Source organism: Miniopterus schreibersii (assembly GCF_964146895.1).
Source record: "Miniopterus schreibersii genome assembly, chromosome: 5".
NCBI classification, from domain to species: Eukaryota; Metazoa; Chordata; class Mammalia; order Chiroptera; family Miniopteridae; genus Miniopterus; species Miniopterus schreibersii.
The window spans coordinates 36,523,261-36,543,801 of NC_138106.1; the positions used below are offsets into that span (position 1 = coordinate 36,523,261).

The window sequence follows — 20,541 nt, forward strand, 5'->3', positions numbered from 1 at the left end:
AGAGTGTACTTTATGACTCAAAGACTCTAAATCTATCATTTTTGCATGGGTTAATAAGAGTCTTCCTACAGTGTTATGAGATAATATCACTCTTCATTTGTACAGTTCAGCGATTTTCAACCCATGTGCTATAAGAATTTTTAAAACGTTCAGTACCTTACTGTTTAGTCAGGGGCACTGACTTCTTTTCCCTTAGATTGTCAAATAAAAAAATGACAACAGCCAACACAACAATAGCTGTCCAGTGTGAATGAATCAAAATTATACCTATTTTTTTTGTCAGATCAGCAAAAAGTATATTTTTTGGTGTGCTGTAGAATTTTAGTAGTTTATGTGTGCCATGAGATGAAAAAGGTTGAAAATCGCTGGTATAGTTCATTTTAGTTTATGAAACACTGTAATACATGTTCTCATTTGAGCTTCACAATACTCTGGTAATCCATTTATGAAGGAAGAAACTGAAATGCAGCTATATTAAATGACTTAAGAGCATAGAACTAGTGATAGATTTAGAATTCTTACATAGTGATTTTCCCCTCATTGATTTGTTTTTTGTGTCCATGAGAATATTTAATAAGTTGTTTAACCTAATTATTCTCAACATAATTTATGAAATAACTAAGAAATGCAATGTCAAACCTTTGTATATTGCTTATATGACTTATGTCTAAACTTAGAAAATTAGGGATTATCATAAAACATGCTGTTTTGTCATGTCTAAGAAAACAGATGCCAAAGTCCTTCAACAGAAGCTTTCTGGAAAGGGCTGTCAGGATGGTGCAGTCAGTGCATATTTGTCTTTGATAATCACTGAATATGTGTACAGGAAAGAAAACAATTCTGTAGTCTTTTGACCTGACCCTCATTACCATGGATTTTTATTGAGTTGGCTCTCTGTGTTACCAGTTTGGTGGTATGTTTGTCTCTTAATTGATAATGGTTGTAAATTAATTAAAACCGTCATGATTATAAGAGGGAAAACATTATTATGTGAGCGTTAATTTCTTTTCCCTATTTAGATTGATGACAAGGAGTTTGATATTCCTCAAGTTGATACTCCTCCAACACTGGAAAGCATACTAAATGAGGTAAGTATATATTAGTGATCATTTTATGGCATTAAATTTAATACTTCTGGGTTAGTTATAGTGTATGTATCAAAATCTGTCTGTACTGTCCAATGTGGGAGCCACTAGTCACATGTGGCAATTTAAATTTACATTAATTACAGTTAAATAAGAATTGAAATTTCAAATCCTCAGTTGTATGAGGCACATTTCAAGTGCTCAGTACTCCACATGTGGTTAGTGGCTATTATAGTGAACAGCATAGATGCAAAATATTTCTATCTTTGCAGAAGGTTCTTTTGGACAGTGCTGATTTAGACTGTGAGCTTCTCAAGGGCAGAAGCCAGGCCTTGTTCATCTCTGTGCCCAGTATAAAGACACTACAGCCCGGCCGGGCGTGGCTCAGCGGTTAAGCGTCGACCTAGGATCCAGGCGATCAGGGTTCGATTCCCAGTCAGGGCACATGCCCGGGTTCTGGGTCACAGCCGATCAATGACTCTCTCATCATTGATGTTTCTAGCTCTCTCTCTCCCTCTCCTTTCCTCTCTCTGAAATCAATAAAGATATATTTAAAAAAAAAAAAAAGACACTACAAAGAAAGAAAATTATAGGCCAATATCCCTGATGACTATAGATGCAAAAATTCTCAACAAAGTTTGAGCAAACCAGATCCAGCAATACATTAAAAAGATCATACACTACGATCAACTGGGATTTATTCCAGGGATGCAAGGTTGGTACAATATCCGCAAATCAATAAACGTGATACACATCCAAATAAACGAAATGAAGGATAAAAAAATCACATCATCATATCAATAGATGAAGAAAAAGCATTTGATAAAATCTAGCACCCATTTATAATAAAAACTCTCAGCAAAGTGGGAAAATACCTCAACATAATAAAGGCAATGTAGGAGAAACCCATAGCCAACATCATACCCAATGGGCAAAAACTAAAGTGTTTCCTTTAAGATCAGGAACAAGACAGGATGTCGGCTTTCAACACTCTTATTCAACATAGTACTGAAAGTCCTGGCCACAGCAATCAGACAAGAAGAAGAAATAAAAGGCATCCAAATTGGAAAGGAAGAATAAAACTGTCATTGTTTGAAGATGACATGATAATGTATATAGAGAACCCTAAAGATTCCACCAAAAAACTATTAGAACTGATGAATGAATTCAGTAAAGTAGCCGGATACAAAATAAATATCCAGAGATTAGTTGCATTTCTATATATCAATAACGAACTATCAGAAAGGGAAACTAAGAAAACAATCCCATTTATAATTGCATCAAAAAAAATAATCCTAGGAAATAATTTAACCAAGGATGTAAAATACCAATACTTGGAAAATTATGACACTGAAGAAGGAAACTGAAGAAGATACAAATAAATGGAAGGATATATTGTGTTCATGGATAAGAAGAATTAACATCATTAAAATGTCCATACTGCCCCAAAAAAATCTATAGATTCAACTCAATTCCTATCAAGATACCACTGGTGTATTTCAAAGAGCTAGAACAAATATTCCAAAAAATGTATGTGGAAACACAAAAGACACTGAACAGCCACAGCAATTTTGAAAAAGAAGAACAAAGTTGGGCTGGAAGAATCACATTACCTGATATCAAACTATACTACATGGCCATAGTAATCAAAACAGCATGGTACTGGCATAAAAACAGACATGTAGATTTGTGGAACAGAACAGAGCACCCAGAAATAACCCAAGCCTTTATGGTCAATTAATATTTGACAAAGGAGGCAAAAGCATACAATGAGGTAAAACAGTCTATTCAATAAATGGTGTTGGGAAAATTGGACAGATACATGCAGAAAAATGAAACTAGACCACCTTCTTACACCATACACAAGGATAAACTCAAAATGGGTTAAAGACTTAAATGTTATACTCAAAATCATAAAAATCCTAGAAGAAAACATAGGCAGTAAAATGTCGGACATTTCTTGTAGCAATATTTTTTTCGATATAGCTCCTTGGGCAAGGGAAACAAAAGAAAAAATAAACAAATGGGACTACATCAAACTAAAAGGTTTTTGCACAGCAAAGGAAACCATCAACAAAATGAAAAGACAGCCCACTGAATGGGAGAACATGTTCACCAATGATACATATGATAAAGGGTTAATATCCAAAATTTATAAAACCCAACACCAGAAAAACAAACAATTCAATTAAAAAATGGGCAAAGGACTTGAATAGACAATTCTCCAAAGAGGACATACAGATGGCCAATAGACATATGAAAAGATACTCAATGTCATTAATCCTCAGAGAAATGCAAATTAAAACCACAATGAGATGTCACCTCATCTATCAGAATGGCTATCAGCAGTAAATCAACAAACAACTGTTGGCAAAGATGTAAATAAAAGGGAATGCTCATGCACTGTTGGCAGGAATGCAGATTGGTGTAGCCACTGTGGAAAGCAGTATGGAGTTTACTCAAAAAATTAAAAATGAAACTGCTTTATGACCCAGCAATTCCATTTATGGGAATATATCTGAAGAAACCCAAAACACTAATTCAAAAGAATATATGCACCTCTGTGTTCATTGCAGAGTTGTTTACAATAGCCAAGATTTGGAAAAAGCCCGTGTCCATCAGTAGATGAGTGGATAAAAAAGCTGTGTTACATTTACACAGTGGAATACTACTTTATCGTAAAAAAGAAGGAAATGTTAACTTTCGCAATAGTATGGATGGACCTGGAGAGTATTATTTTAAGTGAAATAAGCCAGTCAGAGAAAGAGAAGTACCATGTGATTTCACTTATATGTGGAATCTAATTAACAAAATGAACTAACAAACAAACTAGAAACAGGCTCATCAATACAGAGAACAGACTGACAGTTGTCTGAGGGGGGGTATTGAGGGGCTGGGTGAAAAAGGTGAAGGGATTAAGCAAAGGAAAAAAAACCCTTATAGATACAGACAACAGTATGGTAATTACCAGAGGGAAAGGGGAATGTGGTAAGGTAGAAGAGGGTAAAGGAGGATAAGTGGTGATGGAAGGTGACTTGACTTGGGGTGGTGAACACACAATACAATATACAGATGATGTATTATAGAACCGTATACCTGAAACCTATATAATTTTATTACCCAATATCACCCCAATAAATTCATTAAAATGTAAAAAATAAATAAATAAATTGGCCAGCCTTCACACCTCAAGGGAGGTAGGTAGGTTGATAAGTGAAAGTAAAAATAATTTAAGTTGTAGGATATTATGAAGACTGTAAGGGGGAAAATGGATTAAAGGAAATGATTTTTAAAAAGAAAAAAATGAAAGTGGCAGAAGTAGAAAGTTTAAGTAAGCACTTGCTCTAGGATACGTGGATGCAAATGTTCTTCAACATGAAGAGAGGCTGGGAAGAAATAGACTTACAAGATATTTACAGAATGGAAAGATTAGAGATTACTGAGACACCCTAAATCTCAGAATTTAGGGTATGAAATAATGTTGCCAGGCCTTGTCATCCTTTGGAGCTGTGCTATCTCTGAGGTTTTTAATTTTGAAATTCCATTCTCTAACCATAACAACCTCCCCTGCCATTCCCTTCCATTAAACCTGGTCTTTGACCTCATCAAGACCAAATCTCTTGATCCTTCCTAGCCTCCCAGTCTCTGAGAGTAGTCCTGGCTTCACTTCAATCCTACTGTTGCATTGTGCTGTCAGAAATTTCTTTTGAACTTTTTATTGAAGTATAACATACATATAGACAAAGCGCAGAAACTATAAGTATACAGCTTGGTGAGTTTTCACAAACTGAACGCCCTGTGTAACCAGAATCCAGATGAAGAAATAAAACTTTACTAGCACCCCAGAAGCTCCTTCAGTACCCAAACCATCCTAACTTCTACCACCATTGACTAGCTTACCTTCTTTGAACTTCATATAAATGGAATTATACAGTATGTGGTTTTGGGTGTCTGGTTTATTTTTCTCAATATTATGTCTTTAGATTCATTCATATTTTTGCATGCAATTGTTCATTCCCATTGCTGTATAAAATTTTTATGTATGTACCATTATTTATTCATTCTGCTGTTAATGGGCATTTGTGTAATTTCCATTTTCTGGCTACTATGAAAAGTGCTGCTGTGAATATTCTTATTCATGTCTTTAGCTCTGTATACACACATACATATCGATACACACACATTTCTATGGGGTATAAACCTAGGTGTAGAATTGCTGAGTCATCAGATATGGACATGTTCAGCCTTGGTAGATACTGCCATGGTTTTTCAGAGTGGTGGTAGTAATATATACTTCCAGCACAATATATGGGACTTCTGGTTACCCTATCCTCACCAACTTCTGAATTTTTCTCTCTTTTTCACTTAGGCATTCTTTCTTATCAGTGTGTAGTGGTATCACATCATAGTTTTAATCTGAAATTCCCTGGAGATTGATTAAACTGGGTACCTTGACATATATTTGGACATTTGGATATCTATTTTGTGAATTTCCTTTTTATGTCTTTCCCCACTTTTCTATTGAACTGTTTTGTTGTTTGTTTGTTTTTTAAACTTATAGGAGTTCTTTATATGGTATGGATATAAGCTCTTTATTAAATATATATTGCAAATGTCTACTTCCATTCTCTGGGTTACTTTTTCACTCTATTAATGGTTTCTTTTGATGACCAGAAGTTCTTAATGTAATTCATTATGTTAATTTACTTCAAAAACCTTATTAGGTTTTTTCATTATGGTTTTTTTTATGTGTCCTGTTTAAGAAAATTTTGCAAATTCCAAGGTCATGATGATGCTATCTTATTTTTTAAAAATTCTTATTGTTCTTCCTTTCACAATTAGATAGATCTGCAAGTCATCTGAGATGTTTTTGTGTGTGATGGTGTGATTCTTCTCTGTGGTGTCACTTTTGTTGTAAATCAGGTGGTCATATACGTTGACTTAATTCCATTGGTCTTTCTATATTGCCCCAATATCACATTCTAATGTGTGAACCTTTATAATAGGTCTTGATACCTAATAGCTGCAATATTCCAGCTTTGTTGTTTTTCAATATTGCCTTTCTTATTCTTGTTTTTTTGCATTTCCATATAAGTTTTAGAATCACTTTATTAGTTGACACACACCAGCTTAAATTTAATAGAATTATATAGATTTTACATATTTTGGGAGAATCAATATGTACTATATAGCTAGTAATTTTAAATTCAGCCTTATTCATATCAACAATTCTCTTCTTTTTTTCACTTTTTCTTTCACTTACCCTGTAAGCTTTCCACCCTGGCTTAACTTAGCTGATCTGTTTGTTGTTTTTGTTTGTTGTTTATTTGTTTTTTAATATATCTTTATTGATTTCAGAGAGAGGAAGGGATAGGGAGAGAGATAGTTGAAACATCAATGATTAGAGAGTCGTCATTGATTGGCTGCCTCCTGCATGCCCCCGACTGGGGATTGAGCCCACAACCTCGGGCATGTGCCCTGACTGGGAATTGAACCTCAGTCTCCTGGATCCTACGTCAGTGCTCAACCACTGAGCCATGCCCAGCCAGGCAGCTGATCTGTTTTTTTTTTAATTGTACCCCCAGGTGTTTAAGAAAATCAAATAAGATTCTGATTGTCTTGTTTAAGACCTTTGTGCTATAATTCTTGTTTCTGAATTATTTATTTTCCCTTTTCCTATAGCAGTTGTTCTGCTCTTGTATAGCTCTCAAGTAAAATAATATTTCCTTGCTAACCCTAACCCTGTTCTTAGCAGACTTGTGTGTGGAGATATCTGAAAAGCAGTTGGAAATATGAGCTAAATCTCAAGAGAAAGATTGACTCTGAAGATACAGATTTTGAAGCCATTAGCATGACATGGTACTTGAAGCTGTAGGCATGGGCTAGCTTGTTTATATAGTAAGCGTATGAAGCAGGAAGAGAGCTAAGAATATAACCCTGGGGAACAGCATCATTAAAGGTTGGGCTGAGGAGAAAGCAGAACATGACTGATAGAAGAGACCACGTAAGCTGGAGGGCTACCAGCAGAGATGTACTAGAGCCCAAGGGAAGAGAGAGTTTCAGGAAGCAGGGAATGCTCAATAGCGTTGAATGATGCACAGAGGGCAAGAACTTGCTAACGTAAAATAGGCCAGTGGATTTGGCTAAGTAACTTCAGCAAGGGTAGTTGTTAGTAGCTAGTAATGCATGGAGAAAGTAGAGATAATGAGTATGAACTGCTCTCTTAAGAGCATTGATGAAATGGTAAGACAGAAGGTAGTCCAGCTGAAAGAGAAGTTATGATCAGAACATTTTTTCTTTAATGTCTTTTGCTCAGAATCCACCTGTTCAAAGCTAAACTCCTCATTCTGCTTTATCTGCTATTCTTCTGTTTTCTTACCTCAGTAATACCATCTTTTACCTAGCTGCCCAAGCTGGAAACCTTGGAATCTTCTTTGACTTCCCCTTTAACCCCATGGCTCCCTTCCCCCCATTTAAGTGGTAACCAGGGATTTAGGATTTTATCTCAGTAATATCTCTTTCATAATTCTTTCTCTTGATCTCTTCTGTTGCATTCCTAGGCTGGACTCTCCTCTCCTTCCTTGATGTTGCAATAGCCTTCTAACTGGTTCTTAGTAGTCTCCCTGCTTCAGTTTCCCCCTTCTTCCCTCATCTATCTTCACACCGCCCCATTTATTTTTTTTAAACATGGTTCCCATCATGAGTGTCCACTTAAAAGTCTCAGTTGCCTTCCCACTGCCTACTCTATATAGTACGCTAATTCATTAAACAAATGAGTACTGATTTTGTGTCAGATATTGTACTAGGCACTAGGGATACAGTGTTGGACTAGATAGACATGAACTCTGCTGTCACCTAGCTCAGTGGAATATAAGGCTCTACTATTTGGGTTCCATCTTATCTTTCAAGGACCACCTCCAACTCCTACTCCATATACTCCAGACATTTTGGACTACTCCCTTTTCCATGGGCAAAATCCATATTATGAAATCACTGTGTTTGCATGTGCTCTTTCCAACCCAGAATGCCTTTCTTTTGTCTGCCTGTCATATTTCTCATTGCATACTCTTTATAGTCAGATGGCATTTGTTTCCTTCTAATTAGCCTTTGGCTGTTAGTTAACTAATAACACATCTATGCAAATTTGCATTTTAAGAAATATTCTGCAGCTAACAATAATCTGCATAACTGCTCCTGCTTCTTCCTGCTACAAGAAAGAAATTTTTGGAGTCAACTTTTTGTAGAAAGATATCTATTTAGAGTTGAGATTTAATTCTGTGCTAGGCATCTCTGGTCAATAACAATGCATAAAAAAGAGGTGAAAAGCAGAAATAAGAATGTGACTGTTTTGGAGAAACCTGTTAATGCCTGTCTGACTTACAAATTATTTGCAATTTTGAATTTATTGATCCATATTCTCTGAATTTAGACTGATGATGAAGATGAGTCCTTTGTTCTTGAGGATCCTACATTGTTAAACATTGATACTATTGATTCTCACTCCTATGATACTTCATCTGTGGCAAGCTCAGATAGCGGTGACAGGACCAACTTAAAAAGGTAAGTATGTATTTGTTTAAGTCACACTTGCATATAAAAGAAATACTTGATCATTTAAAATGTAAATCTCTCTATAGTGCAATATGGTCTGCTGAAGCCATGCATAGAAGTAGAAGGCCCACTTGGGTGGGTGTAATACACTTACAGACCCTAAAGATTTTGGCACAAAATTGCCTAGTACAATATCTTACACAAAATCAGTACTCATTTGCTGAGGGGGAGGGTAAAGCTGGGTCCTGTGACCACCGTCTCCTGCACCTCCAGGGGGAGCTCTGCTAACAGCCAGGAACTCCCAAACTCAGGAGAGCCCCCGAGGGGAGCACAGATCAACCCTGGCACAGTGTAGAAACATGGAGCTCGGTTTACTTCGCTACCTTTCTGTTCCCTGCACTCCTCGCCCCTTTCTTCCCACTCTCTAAGGTCAGCTCTGGCATTCCTTCATTCCCTTGGAATGGGTTCAGAGGAGAGTCACAAAGATGATTAAAGATTTGGTAAAAGGACTTTTAACCCTAAATAAGTTCATTTTGGCTGCTTTTCACCTTCTAAATTCTTGGAGAGCACATGAAAAGGAAAGAGAAGTGGAGGAAGCATAATGTAAATACTTTATTGAATTCATGTGTAACTTTAATGTTGATAAAGTTGTCTGTGTATTTTTCTTCTCTTCTTAAATTTTGCCTGTATCGATGCTGTCTTCTTTAAGTTGTCAGCTTTTGTGAAATAGGGGCTGTTGCTGGGTATATTAACCTGTTCATCACTGTTTCCTATAAATAATTTTTTTTCAGCTTTATTGAGATGTAATTGAGATTTAACACTGTGTAGACTTTAAGGTATACATTGTGATTCTTTGATATACATATATTGTAAAATGATTACCATAATAGGGTTAGTTAACATCTCCATATCTCACATAATTGCCGTTTCTTTTTGTGGTGAGAACATTGTTGATCTGCTCTCTTAGCAACTTTCAAGAATATACAGTATTGTTAGCTATAGTCATCATGCTGTACATTAGATTCCCCAGAACTTATTTATCTTGTAACTGGAAGTTTGTACCCTTTAGCCAACATCTCTGCATTTCCTCTCCTCGCCAGCCCCTGGCAACTACCATTCTATAATCTTTTTCTATGAGTTTGGCTTTTTTAGATTCCACTTATGGGATCATACAGTATTTGTCTTTCTCTGTCTGACTTATTTCACATAGCATAATGCCCTCAAGGTCCATCCATGTTGTCACAAATGGCAGGATTTCTTTCTTTCCCATCACTAAGTAATATTCCATATTGTATACACACACCCCCCACATCTTTATCCATTTTTCTGTAGATGGACAATTAGGTTGTTTCCATGTCTTGACTATTGTGAAAAATGCTGCAGCAAACATGGGAATGCGGATATTTCTAGTGACTTCATTTCTTTTGGATATATACCTAGAGGTAGGATTGGCGGATCATATGATTGTTCTGTTTTTAATTTTTTGAGAAATGTTCATGATATTTTCCATAATGGCTGTACCAAGTTACATTCCCACCAACAGGATTCCTTTTTTTCTAGATCCTCACCAACACTTATCTCTTATCTTTTTGATAATAGCCATCCTAACAGGTATGAGGTGATATCTTATTGTGGTTTTGATTTGCATTCCCTGATGATGAGTGATGTTGAGCATCTTTTCATGTACTGTACCTGTTGGCCATCTGTATGTCTTTTTTAGGAAAATGTCTATACACATCCTCTCCCCCCCCCCTTTTTTTTTAACTTGGATTGTTTGATTTTTTAGTATTGAGTTGTAAGAGTTCCTTATATGTTTTGGATATTAACCCCTTATCAGATAGATGGTTTCAAATATTTTCTCCTATTTCATAGGTTGCTTTTAATTTTGTTTATCATTTCTTTTGCTGTGTAGAAGTTGATTTAGTTTGATGTAATCCCATTTATTTATATTTGCTTTTGTTGCTTGTGCTTTTAGTGTCATATCCAAAATGCTGTTGCCAAGACCAATGTTAAGGATATTCTTCCCTGTGTTTTCTTCTAGGAGTTTTATGGTTTCAGGTCTTATGTTTGTCTTTAATCCATTTATTTTTTGTGAGTGATGTAAGAAAAGGGTATAGTTTTATTCTTCTGCATGTGATTATCTAGTTTTTTCAGCACCATTTATTGGAGAGAGCATTGTTTCTCCACTGAGTGTTCTTGGCTCCCTTTCAAATTTTAGTTGACCATATTTATTTCTAGGCTTTCAATTCTGTTCCATCGGAATATGTACCTGTTTTTATGCCAGTACCATACTGTTTTGATTACTGTTACTTTGTTACCTAGTTTGAAATCAGGAAGTGTGATGCCTCCAGCTCTGTTGTTCTTTCTTAAGGTTGCTTTCGCTAATTGGGGTCATTTGCATTTCTACATACTAACAAAAAAATGTCAGAAAAACTAATAAAACAATTCCATTTACAATAGCATCAAAAACAATAAAGTACTCAGGAATAAGTTTAACCAAGGAGGTAAAGGAACTGTACTCTGATGAAAGAAATTGAGGAGGACACAAATGAATGGAAAGATATCCCATGTTAATAGATTAATATTGTTAAAATGTTCATAATACCCAAAGCCGTCTAAAGATTTAATATAATCCCTAACAAAATCCCAGTGATGTCCTTACCAGGTAGCTTAGTTGATTGGAACATTCTTCTGAGCACCAAAAGGTTGTGGGTTTGATTCCTGGTCAGGGTGCCTATGGGCAGCAACTGATTTATGTTTCTCTTGCACATCAATATTTTATTTATTTTTAAAATATGTTTTTATTAATTTGAGAGGGAAAGGGAGAGGGGGAGAGAGAGAGACATAAATGTGAGAGAAACATCCATCGGCTGCCTCCTGCACACTTCCTACTGGAGAGCAAGCCCACAACCCAGGCATGTACCCTGACCAGGAGTTGAACCCGTGACCTCTTGGTACATGGGGCAATGCTCAACCAGCGGAGCCACACCAGCCAGGGCTATCCTTGAATTTAACAGTGAACTACTTATGAGTCCCTCTAGCTAGGCTATGAGGCCTGTGAGAGCAGGAACCTGGACTTGATTATTTTTGTATCTCCAGGGCATACTTTTAGTTACACAGAGTAGGTGCTCAATGTTTGGTAAAACTTTTAAAATTATTTTTTGTATGATGATGAGTAGGATAAGTGAAAGGAGCTGTTAGTAGGAGCAGCAGAGAATGAATAATGAGTAGGGAATTTGAGGATTTTGGCTGAAGAATGAGAGGGTGGTTATAGACGGGGGGAGAAAAAAAGGTTGGCAAGGGTAGAAGGCAGGTAAAGGTGATGAAGACATGGAGGGCAGGAGCAGTGCTGGTAGGCAACATTCTGGTGAGTAGTAGAACCTCTTACTAGATTAAGGTAGGCATGGAACAGTTTGAATCAGTAAAAAAGGAATGGTGACTTTATTCATTTTCCTGCTTGACTTCTCTAAGGTTCAACGCAAGTTTAATACAACATCTTAATGTGGGATTATTAGACTCTTTATGCCTCTCCACTTTTCTTGTTTTTAATGTGTTTCTTTTTCTTTCAAAGTTTGAGACCCTGCCTTTTCAATTTTGTTTCTGTTCTAACACTTTTTTTCTTTTTTAGAAAGAAGAGATTACCTGATTGTTTTTCACTCCATGGATCAGTTATGCGACATTCACTTTTGAAGGGAATCTCTGCCCAGATAGTGTCTGCAGCTGTAAGTATTTTGTTCCTTCCCCCAGCTTTGTAACCGGCAATGGCATAATGAAGTAGGAATGAGCATAAAACAAAGCACAGCACTTCTCTTGGCTTGAGGCTTAAGAAAAATAGAATCTGGCTTTCATGGGTTTTGTGTGATTATTTTTGACTTGTAAGACATGGCTACACATCTTGACATAGAAATTAGTGCAGCCATGAAATAAAGGTCTGCTCAGAGTCTGGGGTGTGCCTAAATGAAATATGGCAGCAAGCCTAAGAGAAACACTATCTGCCTTTTCTTGAAATTCCTTTTCAGTTTAGTTGCCATCTTATGTATTTGGTTGAGGTAGACTGCTTGTTTTTTTAGTCTTTTCATATGGAGAAATGATTGTTCAGAATCTTTTACAACTGATTTCTTTCTTTCTCTCTCTCTCTCTCTTTTATAATTCACAGTCTTTTCATGTACCTTATTTTATTTACTTTTAGAACTTTGTAAGTAGGGAAAACCATGTCCTATTTTCAAATGAGAAGTCAGGTTTAGAGAGGTGATATTAACTTGTCTTACATCATTGGGTTAGGAGACAGCAGAGCAATTACTTAAAATTGGGGTTTCTGGCTCCAAGTAGAGTGCTCCTTTGTTGTGAAATAGAGGTGGTATTGGTGAATGTGTTCAGTGGATAATGGCTAGAACAGAATATCTGTGGTCTTTTTTGAAAATGATTTAGAGCACTCGGTTAATGCAAAAATATTTAATAGTTCATCAAGACAATAGACACTGATTCTGGCATGTGTTATCAAATTTTTCTTTGACCTCCCAAAGCGGATAGTTTTATGTAGTCTTTCAACTTTAGTCTCCTGAATTCAATATATAGATCGTGTATATAATGATGATGATAATGATGATGATGATGATGACAGATTCATACCCCAAGAACTTTGATGTGTTTTTATGTTCTTTTCATGAAGTTTAATTGGCATTTTGCATATTCGATGTGGACAAAGTTTTGATTTTTCAGAAGAGTAAGAGATTGATACAGAAGTGGCCGCATGACACCATAGCCACATTGCAATTTTCAGGTTTATTAAGGAAAGCTCTTACTGCAGATACCTAAATAAATAAATAAATAAATGGAAGAAAGAAAGAAAGAAAGAAAAAGTATTCTTTGTGGGCAATTGGTATACCCTGACCCAGCTCATATATCATGAAGTCAATTTAAATAGAGAGTCAAGCAATGGAGGAAACCTGGGCATTTGTCCTTCCCCTTCTAGGTGGAGAGTAACTCATATTTTCTAGAATGGGAACCACCTGTTGAGGATTACATTTCCATGACGTTTTCTGAATTTAATCCTTATGTAGGTGATGAAATTCATTCCTTTCAAAATCAAGATGAACCAGAACAGTCATTTGACCCACCTGTGCAGTTTTAAAAATATTTTGAATAATGGAGACCGAACTAAAATTCAAACACTGAACAATGATTAGATAAATCTGTTATTTAAAAGAGTTTCTCCTCTTTCTTGAAGAGGAGGGAAAAGTTCTAATAAATCCCAGAGTGTTTGCATTCTCTTCTTATTTCATTGCTATGGCTGAGCTCCTTTGGTATGTTAAAATGAAAACTGCTTTTCCTGTGACAGTCTTCATACTCTGCCTTCCTAATTCTGGATTACCAGCTCAATTTAAATTGTATGCTTTTCTGTGATGGTTGGTTTATTAACATGTAAAGCTAGTTATATTTTTTGGTATCTCTCCTGAATAGTTGTTCAATAATGCCTTCAGCCATGTGGATAGTGATGTTATTAGGGCTGCCTAGGGCCTTGATCATCATGGCTTTGTAATCCATGCCTGGAGAACACTTGGGAGAGATGAAACTTTTAAAATTGTGAACTTCATTGTTTAATTTTAGAAGCCTCCTCAAAGTAATATGACATGTGACTATATTTAAAATCAATTCAAATTAAATTTTAAAGGATATTTATCATTTTAATGACCACCTAAGATAAAAGAGATGCCTTAGCACAGTGTTTTTGCAAAATGTGTGTAATGTGTAAGAATATCCTGGAGTGCTTATTAAAATACAGATTCCTGGCACTACCCCAGACCTACTGACTTGGAATCTCTAGCAGTGAAGCATAGGGATATGCATTTTAACAGGTATCCCAGGTGATTCTAGTGCATCTGGCTTTTTAAAACCACTACCCTAAGATGTTGCAACACTAGTACTAAAATTCTGTGATCTCTAAAATGCTTTCCACATCTGTGGCTTTTAGTTTTTAAAGTCAGCTGACTTCTGATTTCATTATTCAGGTTCCATTTTGAGTATCGTTTATGTTCTTCATCTGCTGTCTCATTCTTTTTCCCTGTCTGGGACACAAATCAATCATTTAGCAAATATTTATTGCATGCTTCTTAATTGTTGAGCATTATGCCAGAGAAGCTTTCCACACACACACATCCACACAAAGTTGGGTATATTCTGTCGTCCAGGACATTATATATATCAGCCTTGGGGATTGCTCCTTCTCACATTCCCATGCACTGGAGAAAGTTTCTTAAGTTAGTTCCTGGGAAGCTCTATTAAGTCAGATAAAATAGATTCTTCCTTCTGAGAGATAACTAATTGACCACATTGATAAGGACAGACATAGAAAAGAAATGTAGAAGTGATGTAAAGAGCCTGGTTGAACCTGGAAGCCCTGAGGTTGAGACATAATTCTGTCACTTGCTGAATAATCTTGGGCAAGTCAGTTAAACTCTTTGAAACTTCTATTTTCTCGATTTGGAAAGTCAGAATACTACTACCTGTTTTATCTATCTCTCCAGGTTTAAGAATCAAATAGCATAATATATGTATGTGAAAGCTCTTTCCTGTTACAGTGCTAATCACTGTAATCCATTACTATTATTTAAAGTTATAAAAGCATCAAATCGACACCCTTACATTTATATGACACTTTACGTTTAGTTTGATTTTCACGACAACTCATTGATGTAGATAGGGCAGTATTTGCTATTTCTTGAACAGATGAAATAACTAATATTCAGAAGGATTAGGTAACTTCTCCAAGGTCATACAGTTACTGGTAAGGAGCTGGGACTAGCACTTAATTTTTGATTTTCTTATTCTTGAGAACTGATTGAATATACCTTGCTCAGGTTTTATTTAGGGGTTATTGCATAATCTGCTAGACAGGAAGCTCCTACTTAGAGGAAAAATATCTTTAGCGTATGTTTTCTTTTTCTAAAATCTTTATGTACTCTTACTATTTTGACCCATAGTCTTTATACTTTACTCACATTATTGAAACTGGAACCTCTTTCCTCTGTCTTTTCCTTTACATTGTCATTTATAATCAGTACCTTTCCTGAAGCATCTGTTATAGTAAGTAAAATAAAATGATCTTACTCTCTTGCTCTTTACATTTTGTTGGTATATAGAACTTTTGTAGTTTCTCTTGGCAAAAACAAAGGTTCTACTTCTTGTCTGAATTGATTTGGATCAAAGTGTATGTAAAGAGAAGGCCTTATACCATTTTCTGTTTTTTAATGAGAATATATTTTCAAGCACTTTTTTTTCTTTCTAAATTTCATTTAGGACAAAGTTGATGCTGGCTTGCCTACAGCAATTGTAAGTATACTTTAAATAATTCTGTAAAGATAAGCTTTCTATTCAATTGGGTTTTCTTACATTTATTCTTCTAATGTTTAAAGTTATTATATAAATTATTGTAATAATAAATTTGTAAGTCATTTATTACCAGTAATCAGGTTTAAAATTTATGCATGTTGAATGTTCTCTTTCTAGTGTATTTCTACTCTTCAGGCTTTTGTTTGAGAAGCATGTAGTGGAATAATGATTAGTTTTTCCAGGTTTATTTGTATGTGGTTCTACCCTGCCCAAGTAAATTTGCTCTTTCTGTGGTTTGCCCTCCCTTTCATTATAGGGAGTGGAAAACAGTATTTGGTAAAATCACTTTGCAGTAAATAGTACATTTAACAGCGCTGAACCCTATTGCCAGGCCTGCCAAGTAAATCTGTGGAGTTATTATAGAGAACCGGGGCATATTGAAAGCACACTAGTGCCTTCTTTTCTTGACTAGTTCCAGCTGCCTCTTGTAGCTCTCTTATTAGTTAATTGGTGAGGAAGTTGGCTGAATTTGGAACATTTCTGGTGCCTTTTGGCTCCTGGGAATAAATTGGAGAAGAGCTTTCTAAGCCCTTCTCCACACCTCATAGGAGGTTCTTGGTGCCTCTTACTTTGTCTAGACTCCTGAATTTTTTATGCTGTAGAGGAAGCTAAATGTCATGTTTTTCTCTATAATGTTGAACATATGATAGTTTGATATTGTTACCCTTAGAGTAAATTTAGAGGGATTCCCAGAAATACAATGTCCTGAGTTTAATTTCCTGTTTTGCCTCCTAGATGAAATTCTCCTTATTTGTAATAGTTGGTATGTCATTTGTTGCCTAGAGGAAGGAAGACCAACAAATTCAGCTCAGTTTATTTCAGGATTCTTGCTGTACTATGTTAAAATATAATCTTCCCTTTTGTTCTCAGGCAGTGTCCAGTCTGATAGCAGTGGGTACATCTCATGGATTGGCTTTAATATTTGGTAAATTTTCCAAGTACTTCCTTTCTTTACTTTAAATATTAAGTATCCTTTTGGTTTTTCTAATGTCTTTTAATCATAGTTTACATAGTGAACTTTATTTTCTTGGAAAAAACATAAAAACTTGAAAAGTAGCAGTATTTTTATAGTTAAAAATTACTTGACTAGCTTCATTTTGTTGCTTGTTGCCAATTAATTTTCTTTGTGAATTTATGAGCTACCATATCTACTGATTCTCTGCAAACCTAGACAAAAAGAATATAAAGTTGGAAGGGACCTTAGGTTGTCATCTTGTCTGCCTTCAATTGGTAGTGGGTGGTAGAAGTGATTTTTGATCCTAAATCATGTCTGAGTAATAGGTATTCTAGAAGATCTTCAGGAAAGAGATTCTCAGGCATTCTCAGTAATTTTCAGTAACTCTCACTGACAATAAGTTCTTTTTAATTTCCATTGTAAATCCCTCTAAACTGAGAAATATTTTAGCCCTTAATCAAATTCTTTTCTTGGTTGAGACAAGAACTTAACTAGTTTCATTTGTATGGTAGAGGTTAGTCTTACAATTATTTTCTCTTTTTTTTTTCCTCTCTGAGACTAAATAACCCCAGTTTCATTCATCTTTCTTTGCTTTTGAATTCAGTACTACTAGCAGAACATTAACATTTTCTTTTTAATTTAAAAACTGTTAGTATTTTTCTGTCATTTTTACTCTTCTTTGGATCTTAAGTCTTATTCATCTCTCTTAAATGGAATTCCTGATGATACTGAATTTCATTAGGGATTCTACAGGATATTGTATAAGGATTACAGGGGAATACTTTAATAGCAGAACCACAATTTGATCTCTGTAGGCCTTACATCTTTATTTACCATATTAGTTATTTTTCCTTGTTTTTTAACAATTTGACTTCCTATTTATAAAATTTTCCATTATACCAAAAGCCCTATTTATCACGTTATTTTCATACCTAGTCTTTTCAAAGGTAATTGATATAAATATATTTTTATTTGATATAAATGTGAGTTTTATTGTTTGGAGATGAGAAGAATGGAAACAAAAATATAATTCTCTTGAGAGAACTATAGAATTGATTCTTTAAATAATATTTTTCTTATTCCATTATGGATATGTATTCATAATAGAACATTTAGAAAACATAGATGAGCAAAAAGTTGAAGATATTAAATACCAAATTCTCCCATGCAGGAATAGTCCCTAGCATTTCTGTATACAGTCTTCTAATCTTTTTTCTGTGCATGTGTGTGTGAGTGCTCATGGGAGTGAAGATACCATGCAAATTACATGGGATCATGTAATTTGTAACCTGCTTTTTCATTATCATGAACATCTTTCTCGTACTACGTATGCATTTGTAATGTTATTTTCAATGGCTACATAGTATTCTTTTAAATGGATTCACCATAATTTACTTAATCATTTTCTACTATAAGACGTTTAGGTTGTTTCTAACAATGATGTTCATCACTATACTGTTTCTAAACAAACAGTATAGTGATGAACATCATTGTTATTGCATTTTTATACATGTGATTACTTCCCTAGGACAAATTCCTAAAAGTCCTAAGTCATATCCTGGGTCAGGGTATGAACATCTTAAACACTTATAATATGTATTGTCTAATTGCCTTCTGGAAAGCTTTACCAGCTGTCATGTGTAGGAATGCTTGTTTTCCTATGGGGGCATACTTGGTATTGGATTGATAGGATTTTGAGAAAGGATCTTAAAAGGTCTTTTAGTTCACTTTCCTTATTTTACATATGAGGTGATTGAAAACAAGAGAGATTAAGTGACATGCCCAGAGCCAAGGTTAGAATCAAAGAATATGGAATCCTAGAGCAATACATTTCCCCATTCTAAGTAGTTCTCCTGTCCTGAGAGAAAAGGAGGCCAATTCCAAGATATATGAAGAAAAGAACTGAGGTGAATGAGGGTAAAATATAATGCATATAGTCATCTGTCAGCAGAATGCATGTTGAGTTTTTGTTCCCCCTTACCATTATTTTTCCTCACCTCTATCTGCTTTAACATTCCCTCCTTACCATGAGGTTACAAGAATATGTGCCTGCGTATAATCAAACTCAGGAAGAGCTTACTGCAACAAATTAAAATGAATATACTTAAAACAAAAACTAACAGAGGAGAAGAGCTCATTATTTTTTGCTGCTGTCTCCTTAATTTCCTTGGGCCTGCTTCCTAATTTTCTTTAGATCCCAGTAGCTATCTGATGAAATAGTAATCTCATTATAGTCTCATGGAAAAGAAAGTATTCCAAAGTGAACATTTTGAGAAAAAAAATCTTAATATTCTGGTTATGCTTTGGGTTTTTAGTTATGCATTAATAAATTTTATTCATTTTTGTAGGAATCATATATTTGGACAATGAGTTTTAATGAATGGATTAAAATTTGTTTGAAAGCCAGGGACAAATGGCAGAGTAATAATACCATGAAGTGCCCGGCCGGGCATGGCTCAGTGGTTGAGCATCAACCTAGGATCCAGGCGATCGGGGTTCGATTCCCGGTTGGGGCACATGCCTGGGTTGTGGGCTTGATCAATGATTCTCTCATCATTGATGTTTCTGTCTCTCTCTCTCCCTCTCCTTTCCTCTCTCTGAAATCAATAAAGATATATTTTAAAAAATAATAATAATAATACCATGAAGTGTCTAGATTGGAGATCTAGGTTAAATCTGATTTCTTTTAAAATCTTCATTGATCATTGGAAAAAGTGTAGAAGGAAGAACCATACTTTTTTAAGTACCAATACATTCTTCTTTAGAATAGTGAGCTGGGACATTAAAATAGTAATCGTTATAAGCTTCATAAAGATTGATATATGTTGCCTATTCTTATGGAATTGTAAATATATGGCATTTGTTGTGTATCTTGGTTCTTACCTATATGAAGGATCTCAAAAATTCAAATCTTAATAAAGATGTTTCTCTATCCCAAGGTCCTTAGTTTTCTACTTTTTGGGTTGTTAGCATACTTTAGTAGATTATCTTTTTGGAAAAAAAATTTTTTTGGAGGGAGGGGAGAGAGAGAGAGAGGGAGAGAGAGAGACAGAAACAGAAACATCAGTGTGAGAGAGAACATCAATTGGTTACCTTCTGTGCATGCCCTTACCAGGGATCGAACCCACATTCTTTCAGTATATGGGACAAGGATCGAACTGAGCCACACCGGCAATTGTTTTTATTTTTATCAAACTCAATCGACTTGGATTTACTTACTGTGCTGTAATTTGAATATTATGTCTTTTCTCTTTTCCTATAACCAATACCTGAATATAATCATAAATTCTAGAGACGTAGAGACATCAATTAATCATATTTAGTATCCTTCCTATAGATAACTGCAGTTTGTCACTTAAACTCTTGAAATTTTATCTCTTTTCTCTGAACTTTTGAACTGATCTCTTGCTTTCTCTCTTTTCACCTTTTCTCCATGGATCCAAAGGAAAAGGTATAGTAATTTTGGTTTGCATGAGTGACTTTTTTTCTTTTGACCTTAATGTTGAAAGAGAATGCTATCAATTATAGTCAATGCCCTCCTATGAAATGCTCATGGAAGAA

At 35.3% G+C, this 20,541-nt stretch overlaps 1 protein-coding gene across 3 annotated transcripts in view; it reads left to right on the forward strand.

The window, feature by feature from the left end:
• The window catches only part of VPS8 (VPS8 subunit of CORVET complex), a 200,586-nt gene that overhangs the window by 13,043 nt on the left and 167,002 nt on the right, over window positions 1–20,541 (forward strand). For all 3 annotated transcript variants that reach the window (XM_081138242.1, XM_081138241.1, XM_081138243.1), the window contains 5 exons: window positions 1,020–1,088; window positions 8,515–8,645; window positions 12,265–12,358; window positions 15,933–15,965; window positions 16,896–16,950. In XM_081138242.1, the coding sequence (XP_080994368.1) occupies window positions 1,020–1,088; window positions 8,515–8,645; window positions 12,265–12,358; window positions 15,933–15,965; window positions 16,896–16,950 (382 nt within the window). The remainder of the gene's footprint in view (window positions 1–1,019; window positions 1,089–8,514; window positions 8,646–12,264; window positions 12,359–15,932; window positions 15,966–16,895; window positions 16,951–20,541) is intronic.